At 47.9% G+C, this 19,043-nt stretch overlaps 2 protein-coding genes across 6 annotated transcripts; one reads left to right on the top strand and one right to left on the bottom strand.

Moving 5' to 3' along the window:
• Positions 1 to 2,189: 2,189 nt before the first annotated feature.
• Positions 2,190 to 13,003, bottom strand: DEDD2 (death effector domain containing 2). Of its 2 annotated transcripts, none has more exons than XM_028742326.2 (6): positions 12,779 to 13,003; positions 11,185 to 11,838; positions 10,657 to 10,767; positions 10,226 to 10,354; positions 4,182 to 4,577; positions 2,190 to 3,059 (listed from the first exon to the last, which is right to left on the bottom strand). In XM_028742326.2, the coding sequence occupies exons 2-5, from the start codon at positions 11,657 to 11,659 to the stop codon at positions 4,204 to 4,206; spliced, it is 1,089 nt and encodes a 362-aa protein (XP_028598159.2). In that variant the 5' UTR covers positions 11,660 to 11,838; positions 12,779 to 13,003; the 3' UTR covers positions 2,190 to 3,059; positions 4,182 to 4,203. The 2 variants fall into 2 exon arrangements, with proteins under 2 accessions (XP_028598159.2, XP_028598158.2); XM_028742325.2 differs by having other exon boundaries at positions 12,796 to 13,003.
• Positions 13,004 to 13,034: 31 nt separating this feature from the next.
• On the top strand, positions 13,035 to 17,867 carry LOC114603374 (zinc finger protein 574-like). 4 transcript variants are annotated; one of them, XM_028742321.2, is made up of 2 exons: positions 13,035 to 13,377; positions 14,510 to 17,867. In XM_028742321.2, exon 2 carries the CDS (start codon positions 14,529 to 14,531, stop codon positions 17,124 to 17,126), a length of 2,598 nt encoding a protein of 865 aa, XP_028598154.2. In that variant the 5' UTR covers positions 13,035 to 13,377; positions 14,510 to 14,528; the 3' UTR covers positions 17,127 to 17,867. The 4 variants fall into 4 exon arrangements, with proteins under 4 accessions (XP_028598154.2, XP_028598151.2, XP_028598152.2 ...); XM_028742318.2 differs by lacking the exon at positions 13,035 to 13,377 and adding an exon at positions 13,417 to 13,816; XM_028742319.2 differs by lacking the exon at positions 13,035 to 13,377 and adding an exon at positions 13,823 to 14,073.
• Positions 17,868 to 19,043: the final 1,176 nt, after the last annotated feature.

The raw sequence follows: 19,043 nt of genomic DNA, 5'->3' as shown, positions 1-19,043 counted from the left end.
GGGCAGGGTATAAATAGTTATTTATTATTAAAGAATAGGACGTTCCTATTTTCATCAAAGAAATGTTGGAGGGTATGCTTTTGGACTGTTATCTGTAGGTTCCCCCTCTGTGTCAAATAACTGGAGTCAAATGAGTGTTGTTTACTTTTTACAATACATGGAAGATGGATATCCCTCTCTTTACAAACAAAACATTTAAATAGCTACCATTCAATCAGTAGGATGGGGTGGGGTCCAGAGGAAGGTAACAAGGTTGGAAGGGGGTCACAGACGGGAAAAGGTTGGGAAACACTGATCTACTCCAACCCCCTGCAACCCAATAATCTTTTGCCCAATGTGGGGCTCAAACTCACGACTCTTAAGTCTCATGCTCTGCCGACTGAGCTATCCCATCGGCAAATGCTTGCTCACACCAGGGACTAGGTCAGGGGCTGAGAACCTGTGGTCCTCTAGATGTGGCTGGATTACAACTCCCATCATCCCTGCCCTTGGGCCCCCCAGGCTGATGGAAGTTACATCTCAACCACCTATAGAGGGCCACAGGTCCCCCAGACCCTGTTACAGAGGGAAGTCTGTGACTCAACAAGTTGGAGGAAGACCAGAAGCTCAGGGCCTTTCTGCACCTGTGTGGTCTCATAGCCAGATCCTAATGGCACTTTATGCATCTGAGGAAAGGGGCTCAGCTCTCTTTACTTTGTGAAAGCGCATGCCATGATTTTTTTTCTTGAAGGTGCTGATGCTTGTGTTACACTTACAATGTCAGCAGCTGGCATCCTTAGGCAGCCGACAGGGCCCACAGCTGTTCCTGTCTAATGGGGGGGGGAGGGAAAGGAGTAGCAGCCGCTGAAAGACTCAATTACGACAGGCATACATCCAAGTTGTTTGCGCAAGACATAAGCTGTGGGATCTCCTCCCAGAAGCAGAAGTAGTGGATGGGAGGAGTTGTCGGTTTTCATATACTGTATACACCTCTGTAGGATCTTGGTAATGATTTATAGGTCTAGAATGGTTTTGGAGTAGGGAAAATACCAAACCAAACACTGAAATGACTAGAAAGAAGTGGGAGAGGAGGATCTGAGGCCTAAAGAGGGTGACACGAGGGGGTAGTATGAAGGTTTGATTTTGAGGCTGCTAAGCATGCTAAGAACTCCAGTTCCAGTTGAAACGCCGCCTTCAGCATTACATAACCAGCAGAAGGCCGAAAAACCTGATGTACTGGGCTATTGCCAATTCAATTTCTTTGGCTGATGGCCGACATCTAAATGCCAAGGCATTTAGTGGAGAATCTTCAGTGTCACTGTATTCTGCCTTCCCTGGTAGCATCCACCCCCTTGGAATCTGGATAGCCAAGCCCGACAGCTGTACTTGCCTATTCTACATTAACAGGTGATTTTTAATGTACTGTAACAGAGATAGGAGTCTGTGGCCGGTATCTGGATCCTCTGTATTCTAGTCCAGTGTCCCCCAACCTTGGGCCTCCAGCTGTTTTTGGACTACAATTCCCATCATCCTTGACCACTGGTCTTGCTAGCGAGGGATGATGGGAGTTGTAGTCCAAAAACAGCTGGAGGCCCAAGGTTGGGGAACACTGTTCTAGTCTGCAGTGTCAGGCAGTGGCAATGGGTCAGTGCATCTTACAAGTTAACCAGAAGGCTGATGGTCCAAGCCCACCCAGGGATGGCTGTGGGTGGGAATCCTGCATTTGGGGGGGGGGGGTTTGAACTAGATGGCCCTCTGCTTGCCTTCCAACTCTGTGATTCTACAGCTTCTATGACCAGGTCCTCAGCAAGACTGACTCACCTAATTTTTGTCAGCTTGGCCAAAGACCACTAGGGGTAGGCAAGGGCTCTTGGCTTCCAAAACAGTATGTCCCTCCCATCATCTCTAACAACTTCTCACTAATAAAGAATGGAGGAATTCACTCTAAATGTCCTTGCTCATCCTCCCCTTGCTCTTGGGATAGGCTTATCTGTTGTGTGGAAGGGTATAGGCCCTGCCCCCTTGCCAAACTAGTCACCTCAGTGACTCTTGGGTGGCCGGGAACTCCCTTTGGCAGCAGGCATACCAGCCTAACTGCCTTTCCTTGTTGAACAGGGAACAAGGTTTAACCACTACAGCAGCGACTGTAAGCCAGGACTCTTGTGTCTCAGCCTCTGATCCTGGTAAAACTGAAATATGAATCCAAGCGGTTGCAAATACTATTCTTTATTGACATTTGCAAATACAATACATTAAGAATCATTTGTCAAAAAAGTCTTTTTTTATATAAAAAAATACAACTTTTTAAATTACATGTTTCTGGCCTCTGGCCCTCCCACTGCAGTCAAGCAGTGTCCTCAGCTCAGAAATTCAACCAGAACGGGCCGCACCACCTTTTTTGAACCCTATTATTTATATTATGTACAAATAGCCACAGAACTGACAAGTTCCTCCAAAAAATGACTCAAGTTTCCACTTCTATCATCACTGGCTCTCCTGCCATGGGACTTGGATGTATACTTAAGAATGGAAGCCCACCCCTAGGTTCAGATTTGAAGGAAAATAGGTTATTTCTCTTTTTCCAGGAAAGTAGGCAACACAGCATGCCCTGCTACTGGCCTTAAGAGGTGTACCTGCAACTCTGCAAAATGAGAATGCTCTCCACCTCTGCAAAAGAGGTCAAAAACACAAGTACTGGTAGTGAGCATGATGCACATACCAACTTATTCCAAAAGGGTTTCAACGCCCCTTTTTTGCTTCATTATCAGGACTAGATGGCTCTCCAAAAGCTGTCCCTTTCACTTCAAAATGAGGAATCCACGCTGAGTGGGTGCCTCTAGCCAAGCCCTACTTACACCTGAATGTCAATTAAGACCATTCCCAGGTGCTCTTTCAAAGCTTCAACCTATACAAGAGCAGCTGTGGCACAATTCTAACTCCCTGAAGTCCCATCGCTGTCAAGATCCAGCCCTGCCCCGCGACGGGACAAAGGTTTCTTGGCTAAAAAGAAATTTCCTTCCTGAAGTCTACATCCAATTCGCGTAAGCCATGTGATAATCGGGGAGTAAAAATGAAGTGCCCTGTGAGGAGAAGAAAAAGATTAAGAGTGAAAAACCAGGATGGATGCCAACTCCATACGCATTTATCTGTTGTCATCCAGGCACCAGGAGGGCTGGTCCCCCACCCAACCCCCAGAGATCCTTTGGGACTCTGTTCATTTGCCGACACCTGTGGGATTTATGCTACTGATACTCTTCTATTTTGGTTATTTTTTCTGGCTTTAAGAAAACCAATCTCATATTTCTAATTTCTGTCAAAAACGTTTAAATAAAATATATATGGAGGACCCAAGTCTTGCTGAAAAAGAGCAGCAATGGAGCTAGCCCTTGTATCAGTGGTGGCAAGCCTGTGGCACTCCAAATGTTGTTGGATTTCCATCAGTCCCAGCCAGGATGGCCAAAGGTCAGGGAGGAAGATGAGAGGTTCAGTCCAGCAACATCTAGAGGGCCCCCAGGCTTCCCACCCTATCCTGCACCAATCAGTCAAAAGAAGACCTTAGTCAGCAGGTTCTGGGAAACCGAACAAGTCTCAAAATTAGGACAAACACATATTGTTGCAGTGTAATTCAGTATCACTTGTGAAAATAGTTCAACTGCAGAACATCTGAAATTGTCCTGGCAGAAAATTGGCTTATTAATTAAAAGCAAAGCTAAACTATTTGATTTTTACATTTATATGTATATGTGTGTGTGTGCATATATATGTGTGTATGTACACACACACACACACACACACACACACACACACAAACATTTTATTTTATATGCAAATCAGGGACCTTTCCCCAAAACTTCAATATGGTGAAGTATACAGAAAAAGTTTCCTACATACATGCTTACTTACAGATGAAGGAGAAAATATGCTAAACACATTACCTTCTGTTAGTAATTACAGATGTAACTCTATTTTGGTTTTGTAGTTTGGAAATATACCTGTTCGACTGCCTTGAGCTAGTCTCTTCCTTAAATTTATTGAAGCACTGGACATCTCATGTCATCCAACACCCAGACAAAAAACCCCTAACGCCACTTGCAAAATCTTCTGTGTTGAGCCAATGGAGCAAGATGACAGCTGACAAATAGGGGGAAATGCTAATTTTTCAGAGAGTGTGAAGACGACAGATACTAGTGGAGGAAACATACCTAAATTTCCTAGTAGCTAAAGTTACCAGGCCTGGGGAATAACGCTTTCCAGTAACAGACGGCGACCCTCCTCATAATCATCTTCATCCACATTGACCAGCAGTCGGATAGCCTCCTGGCCCACGGCCTCTTTGAGAGAGTCCGTGATGAAAACCCCTTTCAGTGCCTCTAGCAGTGAGCCATTCATATAGTCGCTCCAGAAGGCATCAAGGTAGGACAGCTCTGAGAACTTGATGTCACAGATTATTGAGCCCAGGTCACGGGATTTGAGGATGGTGTTGGACTGCCCAAAGACATCAAACTGCCGCTCCAGACGGTTCTGCTTGTTTGACATCACATTCTGACGCAAGACAGGGTCATGCTCACAGTATTCTGCACGAACACGGAGCCGGATGTCTGAGCAAGACACACAGAAAGAGAGAGAGAGAGAGAGGGAGGGGAAAGGAAGAAAAAGAGCGGCATTAGAGCTGGAGGTCGCAAACAGAGCACGCAGACAAACACACGGTCATGCAACAGTATTCCAGGGTTGGGCTGTTCAACAGCCATGAGCAGGTGCTGAACATCAATACCAACCAAGCTGAAGATGCAGGCCACCTAAGACTCCTGAAGAGTTCAGGTTCCTTAAGATGGTCAGTCCCAGCAAGGGGTGTTCACTCTTGTTTTTGAAGTCTACCTTTGGCACAAAGTTACAGCTGAACTCCAATAATCACTTACTAAAAACATCTCAATTCTCACTCCAGAAACATTACTCTAGTACTGCCCCCCCCCAATCATTCTTGTTGAGCTATCTGCACCAATCCTGAAAAGTCATCCACAACAGCAAATTCTTCAAAAGGCTTCACGCCATTTTCAATCCAAAATCTTGGAAATAAATTTTCCAAGTTAATATAGCTTGTTGTTACGGGACGGCATTATCAAACTGGACCACTGCTTTATTAAGGGCCATGAGCCATTCTTGACTTGGAAGGGAAACGACTTGGGGAGATCCTGAACTAAAGCTAACTACTGACAGCCAGCTGGACTCTTTGGCAGGAAAAACTTGAAATTTTAGCTAATTAAGTTCTAGCCATCTCGTGTACTACCATGCTCTAGATGCCCCAGCAATTACTGAAGTTCAGCTGTAACTATGGACATTGGGCAGGTTTGTGTTTTGTTCAGTTGCCCAAGGTATTATCAGCATTGTAGCCGAAAATTTAAAAGGTTCAAGAGGGAGGGAGAAATGGAACAAATACAGAGTAGGATATGTTTTAAAAAATGAGGCAGGTGGTGTATTACATACGCTCAACAAGGCCGTCAGCTTTAATTTCTCTGTGTCTTGTGGTCATCACCTGTAGAAGCATTAACTCAAAGTGCAGTCACAGCCCTTTACCAGCAACTTTGTACGGCCTGGAGCCCACACCCACCCATACGAGTTAGCTACAAGGCAGCTTTTTGGTAGCCGGTTGCTAGTTTTCAACCAGCATGACAATTAGAACCCCTCTTTCCAGATGGGCAACAGCAGAGCTGTGCAACAAATTGAATTTGACAATTGTCCATGTAAGAAAGCCTAGAGCTTATACTAAGAGCAGTGCCATTTCCACCCCAAAATAAACAATGTACTGTAAAACTTGAGTAAGGAACAGATGTCCACAATTTCTCTTGACATTGTACACCAGCAACTGCTTTGCCTTGATAGGGCAGCACATTAAGAGCTCGGCTGTAGGACCAACTGGAAACCTTTCTCACATTCCAACCCCAAGCTCCCACCCAATATGCTATATGCAGAGTAACTGAGAGGTTTCATTTTATTGGTACTGCACTCAGCTTAAGATATACAACTTTTGCATCCATGGTTTGGCATACGATTTCATCTAAATACCCATCCCACCCACTTTCCAATATAAACAGTTCTCTGAAGTAAGAATGATAGCAGCTGTCAGAGTTGGCATCAACATACTGGCACCTCTTGCGTCAGTTATGTCTCACTTAAGTGCCTGGAGGGCTCTTCCTCCCCCAGGACAGGATAAAAGCCTCAAATTATTGACCATGGGGGGGGAGACCCACAGCTTTTATTTCAAAACAAGCAGGATGCACATCAACTGCAAGACTGTGGGGAGAGGGTTTCTGCACAACTCAGTTGTACAAGGTCGTTAATTGTTCCATGGCCATGCTCAGCCAGTAGTAATGCAAGCCCTGAGCAGCTGCATCTAATTAGACACTTGACCTATATAGGCAATAATGAAACCAACTGAGGCAGCACAAACAACATGGTACCCACCCAACCCTCCACTTTCAGGCCCCAGTCCCAGTGAAATAATCCCACTGTGGTTTCTGTTTGGAAGTATAGACAGCTTCAAAACACGCCACTGAGCCACATACTGTAGAGGCTTCTGCCAATGTCTTTTCCCAAGTTTGAATCACAGTAACAAGAGTGAAGAAGCCTCCAAGTTAATTACCACTAAAGTAGGATGGTTTCAGAGATTGAGGCCTGTCACCTCATCATCCATGCAACCCTTTAGTGTGTGTTCAGCATTAGAATTAGAAAACTCAAGTTATCAGTTTTCCAGAAAAGAACTGGGAACAGCATAGAGTACCAATTCAATTCAATTCCATATACTACATTACCCCACCCACCTTTGACACACATATTTACAGGCCAGCAAAACCCATTACAGACAATGTTAACCGCGCAAAAATGCCTCCACTGTGCAGAAGGCAACAAGTCCCAGAGTCCAAGGCAGTGTCCCTCACAGCTTGTTTAACAAGAGCGCTGCAGGGTCCAGATGCAGGTCGCTTCTAACATAGGAGAAGCGGTGAAGAGGCAGCTGAAATAATCATGAGGGCCACACTTAAGTTTTTGCTTTTTTTAGTTTGTCTGGGTATTTTTGCCAGTGTCTGGTACTTGGCCCGCTTGCCTGGGCCAATACTTATGCTTTTCCAGGGATGAATTTCAACTGTGGACCGAGAGAAACATGGTTCAAGACTTTTAGCACATGGCAACATCAAGAAATCATTCTGAGATTCAATATGGCAAAAGAACACAAAATGGTGTGAAAACCCTGGCCTCACTTCTAGGTAAGTTGATAAAGAGCGACTGCTGCAGATACCACACACAATATGGGAATTCTCACTGCAAGGACACAGGGTGCATGTTCTTGCTTATTCTTGACAACCACCAAATGGCACATGTATCAATGCAGGTTAACATTCATTGTGCTGACAGATTTATCATGAGAGAAATAACCAAGCAATGCAAGTGGATTTTGAAGTGAGAAGTGTGGAAGATTTTAGAACTATTAATTGTTAGCAGTTCATCCATCAATGATAAATGTTGACCAGCCAGAGGAAAAACTGTCCAAGAAAACTGATGGAAGCATCTGGAGGACAGGTAAAGTAGTTAAGGGAATGTTTATGCCCTAAGGAAAAAGGATTAACAGGAGCCCAGGATGATTCCATAGCAGCTCACAATGGCCTGATATCTGCAGCAGTAGCTATTAACATAACTAAGGGATCACGTGATAAGGGAGCTATTTGCTTTTCTATCTAGTAGAGCAAAACCTTTAATTGACTGGCACTTGAGACATCAGCTGATGACTGTCCCACAAGAGGCACAGTCCTCATAGCTTTAATACCCCCAGCCCGTTTACGTCACTCTGCTGGAGGTTTGCAGCATATGCCCCCTACAGTGCCAGTTTTGAGTGGCTCTGTACACGATTACAATCCCAGGAGCTGCCAATGCAGCCTTGTCCCCACTGACCATGAGAATAGCCAACATGCCTTTACAAATTGGCTGTTTGAGAGGCTGGCATGCAGGGTGGGCTGCCTGTGGTTCCTCTGGAAATAGGTAACTCAGCACACATTTAAACACAGATTTGCTTTCACATAGAACTGGTGGAAATCTGGGTGCATGGATTCATTTACCTTTGCGAGACCATTCTGTGAGAGGAGTGCACAAGAGAGACAGAGTCTCTTTATCATCAACTTTTGCTTAGTAACCTGGAATTTAAATGGTGGATTGAGAAAGAATTGGCAGAAATCAAGCAGCAACAAAAAAAGAGATCATTTGGGGGTTTGTATGCTCTTTTTCAGTAACTAAGCTCTAGCTTCTGCAGGCTGAAATAGCTCAGGAGGTTGCAAACTGGAAAAGGGGATCAGTTTCAAACTCCCAAGCTTAGGTGTGCAATTCAGAAGGGTTATAAAATGCAGAGCTTATTTCAGAAGCAGCTGCCTGGAAAACAAGGGTCAAGCTCTGCCCCAGTGAAGCAAGGCAACATCATCAAGTATACAGGCAACAATCTAGTGTTGAATGGAGCTTACAGTTTGATCCTTGCACCTACCCGGCAGAAGCCTTATAGCTGCACCTTGAAGTTGCAGTTTTGACACTCATTGTATTATTTTTGAACCTTCTTCGTTAGAACCCATTGCCTGTAAATTGGTCAGATGGTAAGACAAGTGTTTTTGTGCATTCGCTTTTGTTTCATTTGCATTGCACTGACACAAAGACAATAGCACATTGAGCTATGTAGGGATCCTACACCAGCCCCTAGCACCCACCTGCTGAGTGAGAGCAGCTTGAAATGTTACGTGCAACACAATGCATTTCTGGGTAAGAAAACTGTAAACACTGTGTGTGTGTGTTGTCAAATCGATGTTTCACAGTTTCCCTATACAGAAGATCTCTCCATATAGCAACATGTATCTGAAGCTCTAAGTTAGAAAAGGGTATATGCTGGCGTTAGAAATAGACATTCAACACTGAACTTAAAATCAAGCCAGAAATTTGGATATAATTCACTTAACTGAGTTTTAATATGAATTCAGAGGCGAGTCTGGGATTTAAGAAAAATCCAGTTTGATGGGTTGGTGTTACGGACCAAGTCAGGAGAATTAACCCCTTTCGAAAGTCAGGTACAGAACCAGTGCGTAGTATAGTGTGCTATAAAATAAACATGCAAACTCAACAGATGAGTCTAACAGAAAGATGTACAACAAGGCTCTCCAGGAAATATTACAGCTATGTTACTGGTGAGCACGTACAATTTTGGAAATAACTTAAGAATGTGGACAAAGTCATTCATAAGCTTGACCACCTCTTAATACTATTTAGTGCCGGAGCTGTGGCACTCATGACTCCCTTGCTCAGGAATCGTACTTTCTGAAGATAACTAGCTTCATAATCCTCAAAATAGTTTTATGTTATTCTATACAAAATTATGTGCCGCACATCAAAAATCTCCAGAACCTCACTGTTCTGAAGAGTTCACTGAATTAATTGGAAATATATAGTTTCAGCAAAAGTTGCATTTATTTTTAATTGGAGATGATTGAAGCAGAAAAATGGCAACTACCATGAATGAAACTACCTCATGTTATAGGGCATGATGTGTTTTGTTATTACAAAAAATAACATCAGAGTAGCTAAACCAGTCTCTTTCCAAAACCAGCATATCACATGTAATGGTGTACTGACATTAACAGCCTCCACATCCCTCCCAGCAACTGGTGCCAAGGGATTAGTAGTCTGAAGGCATCCTTTCCTCATTTATAAAGCTTTCTTTTTGGTCTTATGTTGCTCTCAGAAAATTCTGCCTGAAGGGCAGGGTATGTAATTGAAGTAGTAAATAAATAGAGCTGGACCTTCTAGAGCACTATCAATAAAATAGGTACCGAACAGAACCCTGGGAATTGAAGACAACATAACAAGGAGTGGGTTAGAACCTTCCCACCCTCACCCCAAAGAGGGGGCCAGAGCTCCCATTCCCCAACTGCACTGGAATGAAGTCCTATTGCCAGATTTGTACAGAAATTAATAGTGCAAGCCAAAACTCAAGTTCACTGACATAGAACAAAACTGACAGCACTGCAGCTACATATATATATTTTCCTCCCCCCAACCCTTTTCCCATTTGGCTCCAGCCAGAGAGAAAATGAATCACTGATCAGACCCTTAACAGAAACCAAGCTGCTAATGAGCATTTTAGAATGGTTTCATGGCATTATAAAAATACTTTGTTCAAATCAAGGGCGCCCCCGGAAAAAAAAGCACATGCAAGGCTGACACCTACCACAGGTGACTTTCGTGGGAGTTTGGACCTCCTGCATTGGAGCATTAGTTGATTTAGCTCCCCGCCGCCTGCGGGAAGTAGACTTTGACCGGCCTCTGCTTACTCGTTTCCTTTTGCTCGTATTGGAGCCTAGAGAGAAAAAGCCGGGCATAGGCAATTATTTACACCAAAGCCTGGCAAGGAAAGTTCAGATTCCATACAGCTACTACTCCTAACCCCCTCCTCCAAATAATCTGATATCAAATGCAAACTATTTAAATTGCTGCCTTTCATCGGAGAGAAGTTATAAACTAGTAAAAATGTATCCACAATTGTAGCAGACAAGACATAAAACAGCTACGTAAAAACTGATGGCATTGTATATTTACTACACAAAAGGGATGAAACCATACACCTCCCCGCCACCCCCGCAGGCTGTACAACTCACACACCTGTCTCCCACTGATCATTTCGAGGCTCTGCAGAGGCTGAATTGAGACAGTTGTCCATCTGCCGGTCGGATGAAAGGACAGATGGTCCATGGGTGTATCTCTCAGGAGAAACTATGTTTTTTATAAAAAAAATCAAAAGGTAGACACTATGTCAACTGGGAAAAACAGTTATAGAAGAAAGCAACATCAAACCTGTCAAATCAGTTCATAAGTGCCTAGAATCAGAATATTCTGAGTTAAGCAATAGCAGACATAATACCATAAAGATATCCACCCCCCTATCTTTCTATTGCTAAAATTCTGGCCAGAAAGCTGAGTTGGAAGCTAGGATAATGTGCATTCAAGAAGGAACTTTATTTCACTCAATTCAGCCAGGAAGTCAAAGTTAATGACACTGGCTTGTATACAATGTTAGTCTTTCTCAGAGTATATTCACTGAAATGAGTGACTTGGGTCTACTAATTTCAACCGATCTATGCTCAGAAAACAGATACTACCCACTTGCTCTCTACTTTTCTGGCTCAGTACCTGTACGCTGCCTTTTCATAGTGACATATGGCAGCAGATCATGCCTTGTCAGTACTCTCAGGAGCTGCAGAAGCTGCACGAAGTTGGTTTCATCACATTTGCCCCTCCTCTCTAGCTCCAGGAGCAGTTGTACACCATTCTTGGGCAGTTGCCTCTGAGCAGCAACTTCAAGACTACCATCAGTCTTGCCCAAGCTACATCGCCATTGATTTTTCCTCTTCCAGCTCTCCAGCACAGGTGAGGTAGTCTCAGAACCACTCTCTTCTGCTGCTGCCACAGCCCAAAGGGCAGGATCCAACGGGTGAGTCCAAGGCTGTGTCTCATCCAGAAGGAAAGAGAGTGCATCCATGTCATTCTCTGTAAGCTGGGAACCAATGACCTCAAACATTCGATGCAGGGAAATCATCCCATAGTACTCTAGACATTCTTCCTCCTCCCATATGTGGGCAAAGATTGGCCTTCTCATGTCAGCCATATGGAGACACTAACCCCGAATAGGGATTTACTGTTATGAGCTAACAGAACAGAACAGATGTGCTGTGCTCTGAACACCACAGGAAAGAGACACGTTTTGGCAGGCTGTGTATGATTATAATACGTTATAAGAGAGCCGGGAGGTCTTCAGGAAGGATCCCAACACTGCTCCACAAATGCCTGTAAAAGGAGAAATGTGGATGATTAGGGCATGCCACTTTGCCCCACCCTAAAAAGCTGCTTAAGAGGCAGAATACACACAGAATAACATAGATAAAACGTTTCTAATTCTGCCATGAGTCCCAACCAAGAGTGAACATGCAAAGATACAGGGGAGAAAATCCTCTCTCAAGGCCGCTGCCGTGGCTGCCTGCTCCAGAGGATGCAGGGCCCAAAATGCGCCACAAGATGGCAGCAGCGGCGGCAGCAGCCACAGGACGCAGCAGTCTCCCCTCCCCCTTGTCACAAGGGCAAGCACAAACCAGCCCGAGGTGTGTGTGGACGAGCCCCGTGCCTGCGGCTCAGCCCCATCTTGGCGTGCGCAGTGACCTCCCCTTCTCCATCCAAACACCCCTCCCCCCGCTATCCCAGACCGTCAAGGCTCCGCCCCTTATTTGCATAAACAGTCCCTCTGAGAGCGGGGGTGGGGCTCCTCTGGGCGTGGCTCCTCCTCCCCTCCTCCCACCGATGTTGTTGTTTTTCTCTCGCCTGCTCACACCACCGCCGCAATTACGTGTCCTTTTACCTCTCCATGTTTTCGCGAGGGCATTTCTGGGACTCCCCTCCCCCCACCACACAGACGAGACTCTTCCCCCCCCCGGCTCTTCACATACACACCTCCCCCCCCGCCTCCTTCAGGTGTTTTTCCGCCCTCGTCGCCTCACAGCTGTTCCCCTTTTCGACGCTCCTCTGCCTCCCTCGCCTATATTCTCTTGCCGGCCCCCAAGCCCCGTTTCCCGGTTTCCCTCAGGGGAAAACGGCTCCCTCAGCCGTCCCCGTCCCCCACCTTCCCCTCAAAGCCGCACCACAGAACCCGCCTCGTTTCCTTTCCCCTGTCGGCATTCCTATCCCAAACCCTTTTCTCTACCCGGCCCCCAAAATAAAAATAAATCCCACACACGAATAAATCCCCCTCACCGGGTCTTCCTCCGCCGATACAGCCAGACGGCGCCGCCGTTCCGATCTTTCTGGTAGCTTCGACACGACTGCGCCTGCGCCAACCGAACCTCAAGCGCAGGGAGGGTTCTTTCACCCACCTCACCCGTCGCGCAGGCGCCCGGGCTGTCAAGCGTCTTCCACTCCCCCACCTGGCGTCGCAGGATCCCAGGCTGCGCAGGCGCAGACCCTGCCGCCAGTCCTAATAACTGCCGGCGGCGGCGCGTGCGTCGCCTTCCCCCGGCTCACGCGGACAGCCCGCTGGTGTCCTCGTGACCCACGTGCGGGGGAGGAGCCTCCTTTGAGGGGGAAGAATCTCAACGGCGGCGGCGGCAAAAGCAACGGCAGACCTGATAAATTCCTCTCGCTCGCAGCCGGCGCCGCTGTACGCTGCGCTCTTTGCGTGACGGCTTAATCCAGCTGACTGGGTGGTGTGATGTAGTAATTGAGGGCGGCTTTGCGCTATAAGCGCAGCGCAGCTCCCCCTACTCGCCGCCTCTCCCTCCCTCAGACTTATGTTTACGTAAACGGGACGTGCGGTGTCAAGGAGACGGCGCTGATTGCGTAAGCGAGGGAACGGGAGGATAGATAGGTCGATGCGGCTGTGACAGGAGTTACGTAACATGCGTAGGGAGAAGAGGGAGGCGGGGCGGCAAAGCGCAGTACTGTCTCCTCGTGACTGGGTGGGCGGGCCTAGAGAGCCGCCAATACGCTCCTCTTGCCTCCCTCCTGAATGGGCGCCTCTTGCCCCGCCTGTGCTCGCCGGCCCCACCTGAGGGCGGGCTGGCCTTGACGTCACCGAGCCGCTGGAGCCGAACCGCCCCCTTAGTATCGAGGCAGCTGATTGGCTCCCCTGCGGTTGCGGGGGAGTCAATGAGAGGGCGCGGTGCAGCCTAGGCCAAGCAGGGCCTGTGTGAGGAGACTGAGAGAGAGAGACTGAGAGCAGGCAAGAGGGCGGGCGAGGAAGCAGCGGTGGCAGGAGTGGGCCAGGCCCACGGGCCGGGTGAGTGTGGCGTTCCTCCCACCACCCGAGCCCCCCGCCCCCTCTCCCTCCTGGCGGCATTGCAGTGAATTCCGCACAGATCTGTGGGGCCAGAGGCCCCTCCCGCATACCAGCAATACCCCACAGGGCCGCCCCTTCACCCCTTTAAATGGCCATAGCAGTGGCACTGAAAGGAGGGGAACAAGGAGCTCCTGAAGGGTTGTGTGTAAAACTCTCTCAGGATCGCCTGGGGTTGACACCAGTTTTTCCCAATCCTGGTATGATCTCTCTTCTCTGCTGTTTAGGTACTTCTGCATGCCGCAGCAGACGTCTCCCTGCTCTTTTTGTTCTTCATTTGTTTTTCTTGTTGTACCTCCATTATAGGAACTCATATGGAGCTATGCATGACTTTTCTCCCTTTATCCTCCCAGCAACCCTGCAAGAGGCATTAAAATAATAAACCTTATCAAAATGCCCACTATTATTTACTACACACATACACTCCTAATCCCCTACTTTTCCTGTTATTCCCTTATCTTTCTTAAGACATGATGGTGCCTTCCAAAAATTATATTCCTTTCCTGTTTTTATTTTTTTATTTTAGGCTGAAACAACTATCCATTTATACACAGGGTTCAAACACTGATTTCCTCTTTTCTTTTATAATCTGTCATGGTTCTTTAACTCACCTTGGTTTTTCTCTCCACCTTGCAGGCGAAAGCTTGCAGTTACCATGGAAGAGGAACTGCCTCCCTCTTTGTTCTTCCAGCATCAGTACATGTGCTCGGAGTGTGGACTCCTCTACAATACTTTGGAGGAGGTACTGATCCACCATCAGAGCCATCTAGGCGAGCCCTATGAGCCTGAAGCTGCTGCCACTGTTGTAGACACAGGGCCCCAGCAGGACAACCGCTACCAGTGCCTGGAGTGTGGATGTGTCCTGTGGTCGCCTGACGAACTGCTAGCCCACCAAGAAGTGCACCCCAGAGAGGTGCCAACCCGGCCTCAACCTCCACCAGCTACCAGTGGACAGATCCGCTACCAATGCAATGAGTGTAATGAACTCTTTCCTTCTACCAGCCTATGGCTAGCACATCGCCAAACGCACCAGAAACAAGAGGCTTCACCTGAGGCCCCCCTGTCAGCCCCACCAACCTCCCAGCCAGCTCCCTTGCCTCCTCTCCAGTCATCTGTTTCACCACCTTCCCAGCCAGCCTCCCCACCACCCTCTCAGGCATCACTTCCATCACCTCCTCAGCCAACTCCACTCATGCATCCTTATGAGTGCTCAGAGTGTTCTTGCCTCTTCCCAACGCCTGAGGAGCTGCTGGACCACCAGGGCGAACACTTTACTGAGATTGAGAAAGAGAGCAGTGAGCCATCTGAAACAGCAGCTCAGGAGATTTGCAGTCAACGTGTGTCCCCGCTGCCATGCCCTGAAGAACCCCCTGCTGTGCCTCCACCTGCTCAGGCCTTCTGTTGCAGTGAGTGTAAGCAGGCCTTTGGGACAGTGGAGGCGCTGCAGAGGCACCAGCAGGAGCACATGGGGAGCAGTGAAGAGTTTCTTTGTGGCGAGTGCCAGCGTGGTTTCACAACAGCCAAGCGGCTGTTGGCTCACCAGCGAGTGCACGTCGATGGCACGTACGAATGTCCCAACTGCAACAAGATATTCAAAAAGGCAGCATCCCTTGAGCAGCACATGCGCATCCACAAAGGTGAGGCACTCTACCTCTGCGTGGACTGTGGGCTTGGCTTCTCTACTGAGATGACTTTGATAATGCACCGCAAGAGCCATACAGCCAATCCCCTGCACCGCTGCCACTGTGGCAAGACTTTCAGCAACATGACCAAGTTCCTTTACCATCGGCGCACACACGCTGGCAAGAGCGGCATTCCACCCACTCGTGGGGCTGGGGATCAGGCACCCAGCCAACCTCCTGAACCAGTGCCCAGCGACAGAGAATCAACTGAAAATGGCTCAGCTTCCCCTGCCGTCGCTGCCTCCTCCCTGCCAGGGACATCAGTAGAAGTGCCCAGTGCTGGGTTTCTGTGCCCTCAGTGTGGAAAGGCATTCTCCACCCACATCCGGATGGTGCGGCACAAACGGGTGGTGCACGTTCTGGAGCGCAAGCACAAATGCCCCACCTGTGGCAAAAAGTTCAAGAAGCTGGTGCATGTGCGGAACCACATGCGGACACACACTGGTGAAAGGCCGTTTCAGTGCTCTGAGTGTGGCAAGACCTTTGTCTCCCAGGCAAACTTAGCGCGGCACCACGTGACGCACACTGGAGAGCGCCCCTACCAGTGCCAGGTGTGTAATAAGCGCTTCACCCAGTCCTCTAATCTTCGCCAGCACCGCCTCTTGCACATGGCGCCTAACGGAGAGGGGCCTCACTCCTGTGAAGACTGTGGAGTAGCCTTCTCCCGAGCCCATCAACTGGCTCTGCACCGGACCGTGCATACAGGGTGTTTGCCCTTTCCTTGCCTAGAATGTGACAAATCCTTCCCACGCCGTCGCCTCCTGGAACTGCACCGGCTCAGCCATTCTGGGCATGAGCCTCACCGTTGCCCGGATTGTGGGGCTCTCTTTGTTACGGCTTCCAAGTTGCAGGAGCACCGCTGCGCTAAGCGCCGCGACCAGGCGACTCTGCAGTCCTTCCTCTGCATGTCTTGTGGCAAGTACATGGGCTCGTTGGCCAAGCTGGCGCTACACCAGCTGGTACATTCGGGCCAGCGTCCTTACCCTTGCCCACTCTGTGGGAAAGCCTTCACCACCCCCAGCGGGCTGAGCCGGCACCAACAGCGCCACGCTGGCCTGCGCCCCCACAAGTGCTCTGTTTGTGCCAAGACTTTCGTGGCGGCCTCTGGGCTTCAGCTGCACCAGCGTATCCACACAGGGGAGCGCCCTTTCCCCTGCCCCGAGTGCGGTAAGGCGTTCCGGCAGGCTACCCACCTGCGGGAGCACCGGCGCCTTCACACCGGTGAGCGCCCCTACCGCTGCCCAGACTGTGGCAAGTCTTTTGTGCAGTCCATGCACCTTGCTGAGCACCGGCGCATCCACACTGGGGAGCGCCCCCACCCCTGCCCACTCTGCCCCAAGACCTTCAAGACTCTTTCCAACCTGCGAAGTCACCGCAAGACTCACACGGAACTGGCTTCTAGTCAGGAGGCGCTCCAGTCTTCAGGGTCTCTCGTGGCTACTGGCCAGCCCACCCAGATTATCATGTGCACTGAGTTTGGGGAGGCTATTGCTATCATTGAAAGTACTGAGCACCTCCCCTTGGTAGAAACTATAGAGATCTACCAGACAACACTAGAAGGCAACATTTAGGTGACTGCCTTTGTTCAGGGACTGAGCAACCACAGTCTCTTCTTTGCTCAAGGGCTACAGGTCAGCAGGAGGGAGAGTACTGTTCCCTTTCCTCCATGCATCAGTTTAGCATGGTCTATCGGTGACAGAGCCTGCAGACCAATCTCAGTGCCCTGATGCAATTTGTTCAGTTTTGTGGTGGGACCTGGCTCGTAGCCTCACCTGGAGGTTTCTTGAGGCAATGCCTTTTTTGTGTGCAGCGGGCAGTGCTGTGGAATGGCATCTGACTGCTTGTCTCTGCCACAACTTACATGTTTATTGTAAATTAAAGAAAAAAGTACTGTTGTACTGTTAAATTATTCCTGTTGTGTCTCGTTGATTATGAGACTCTAGGAATGTGCCTGCCTGCTGCTAGCTTGTCTGTAAAAGTCAACTCTCTAGTAGTGTTCATCCACTCCCAGGAAATAGATGGCATCATTTCCTGTTGATCAGAGAGCGATGAAAGCAAAGCCTTTGCTTTTCATGATGAAGTACTGTTGCCTGATTTTGATAGTGGGAAAATACCTCTTTGATAATTTTACAGAAAGAAGGGTTAACACATGCAGCTCCTCTCACCAGATGAGCCATGTTTGTTAAAACTATCCCTTCTGTGCAACAGGTTGACATGCAGGGTCTCTGTTTCGTTTTGAAGATGTAACCCTTGCTGAAGGTCTGGTCCAGTTTTAATTTTTTTCTTAAATAAAAGTGGGGGAATGGGACCAATATCTTGTTTAGGTCACTTGGGGTATCTCAATCAATTTGAATTTGTCTTTTTTTACTTCAACTACTGGTAGGAATCCTGGATTTTAGTTTCTTCTAAGATGTTTTTCAGGGCAGAAGATAGCAGCATAGGGGGAAAGGAAGCTGTTGCTTTTGTAGCCCTGAACATTCGCCAGGAATCTTTGTTTGTGCTGAGTGGGTTATATTGGGTCTTTCTAGGAACAGCCATTTACATCACCACTGTGAAAGAGGCAGATCTACAGACTGGTTCCTTTAGCTATGTTTCACAGAGCTTTTCTCTGTGTACAGGAAGGGTAAGATTAGTGAAGGATAACTCATTTTTCTTCCAGAAATGCATGGCCATACTTCCAGTATTTGTAACCTTACTAGAACAAACATGCATAGGAGACTGACCTCTGATACGCAAGTTGAGTGTATCACTATTTTCAGTTAATGGCAAACACGCCTGAAATATAGCAGCAAACCTGTGGTATTTTTAGAGGAAAACCAGTCCAATTGCAGTAACTGTAATCAAGTTACGCAGCTGCTCTTTGGCTAGCGCAGAGCCCCGTGTGTTATGTACACTGTACAGAGAGGTTCAGGTTTAACCGTAGCTGGTAAATATTCAGATGGAGAGTTCTTAAAATTAGCTGCAGCCGCAGGATAGACTTTGAAAGGTCTTTAGCCACTTGCAGTTAAGGGAGGGAAGGAGGAGAGTCATAAGACTACTTTGGAAAGCAAGTGTTGGTTCATGCTTGCATTATTATAAGTCACAGAACACACACTATAGAGCTACCCTTCCACTGTCCCATTTACTGCAGAGTGGAACATACCCAAAGCCTTTTGGCTTAATTTTTGTGCTGGGACCTCTCAGAATCAGGGACAATGTTCAGGGATGGTAGTTTTAGTTCACCATCTGGAGGGACACTGGTTCCTTATCCCTGCAATCTGTTCTCGTCCCTTCCTTGTTGCAGTACTGTAGCCTTCTTGTGCCTCTGGGCCCCTAGATATCACAAGCAACATACAGCTTAAAACATGCAGAGATTTTCAACTCCACGAAGGCTAGTGGTATCCCCAACAGCAAGCGGGGGGGGGGGTTCTTTACATTTAAGTTTACAGATGGTGAAAAATGCATGCTTGCCAAGACATTATCGTCTACACTTCGGCTTGTCCCATGCT

Source organism: Podarcis muralis, chromosome 7, assembly GCF_964188315.1.
Source record: "Podarcis muralis chromosome 7, rPodMur119.hap1.1, whole genome shotgun sequence".
Lineage (NCBI taxonomy): Eukaryota > Metazoa > Chordata > Lepidosauria > Squamata > Lacertidae > Podarcis > Podarcis muralis.
Note: the sequence above shows the minus strand (reverse complement) of the source record. Positions and strands in the feature narration are given on the sequence as shown.

Bases quoted from the DNA above. Each gene is read 5' to 3' on its own strand.
- DEDD2 (XM_028742326.2), bottom strand. From the start codon at position 11,659: ATGGCTGACATGAGAAGGCCAATCTTTGCCCACATATGGGAGGAGGAA. The intron at 10,768-11,184 runs GTACTGAGCCAG...TAAAAAACATAG, and splicing joins TATGAAAAGGCAGCGTACAG to TTTCTCCTGAGAGATACACC. The intron at 4,578-10,225 runs GTAGGTGTCAGC...TGTCTTGCTCAG, and splicing joins TCCCACGAAAGTCACCTGTG to ACATCCGGCTCCGTGTTCGT.
- LOC114603374 (XM_028742321.2), top strand. From the start codon at position 14,529: ATGGAAGAGGAACTGCCTCCCTCTTTGTTCTTCCAGCATCAGTACATG.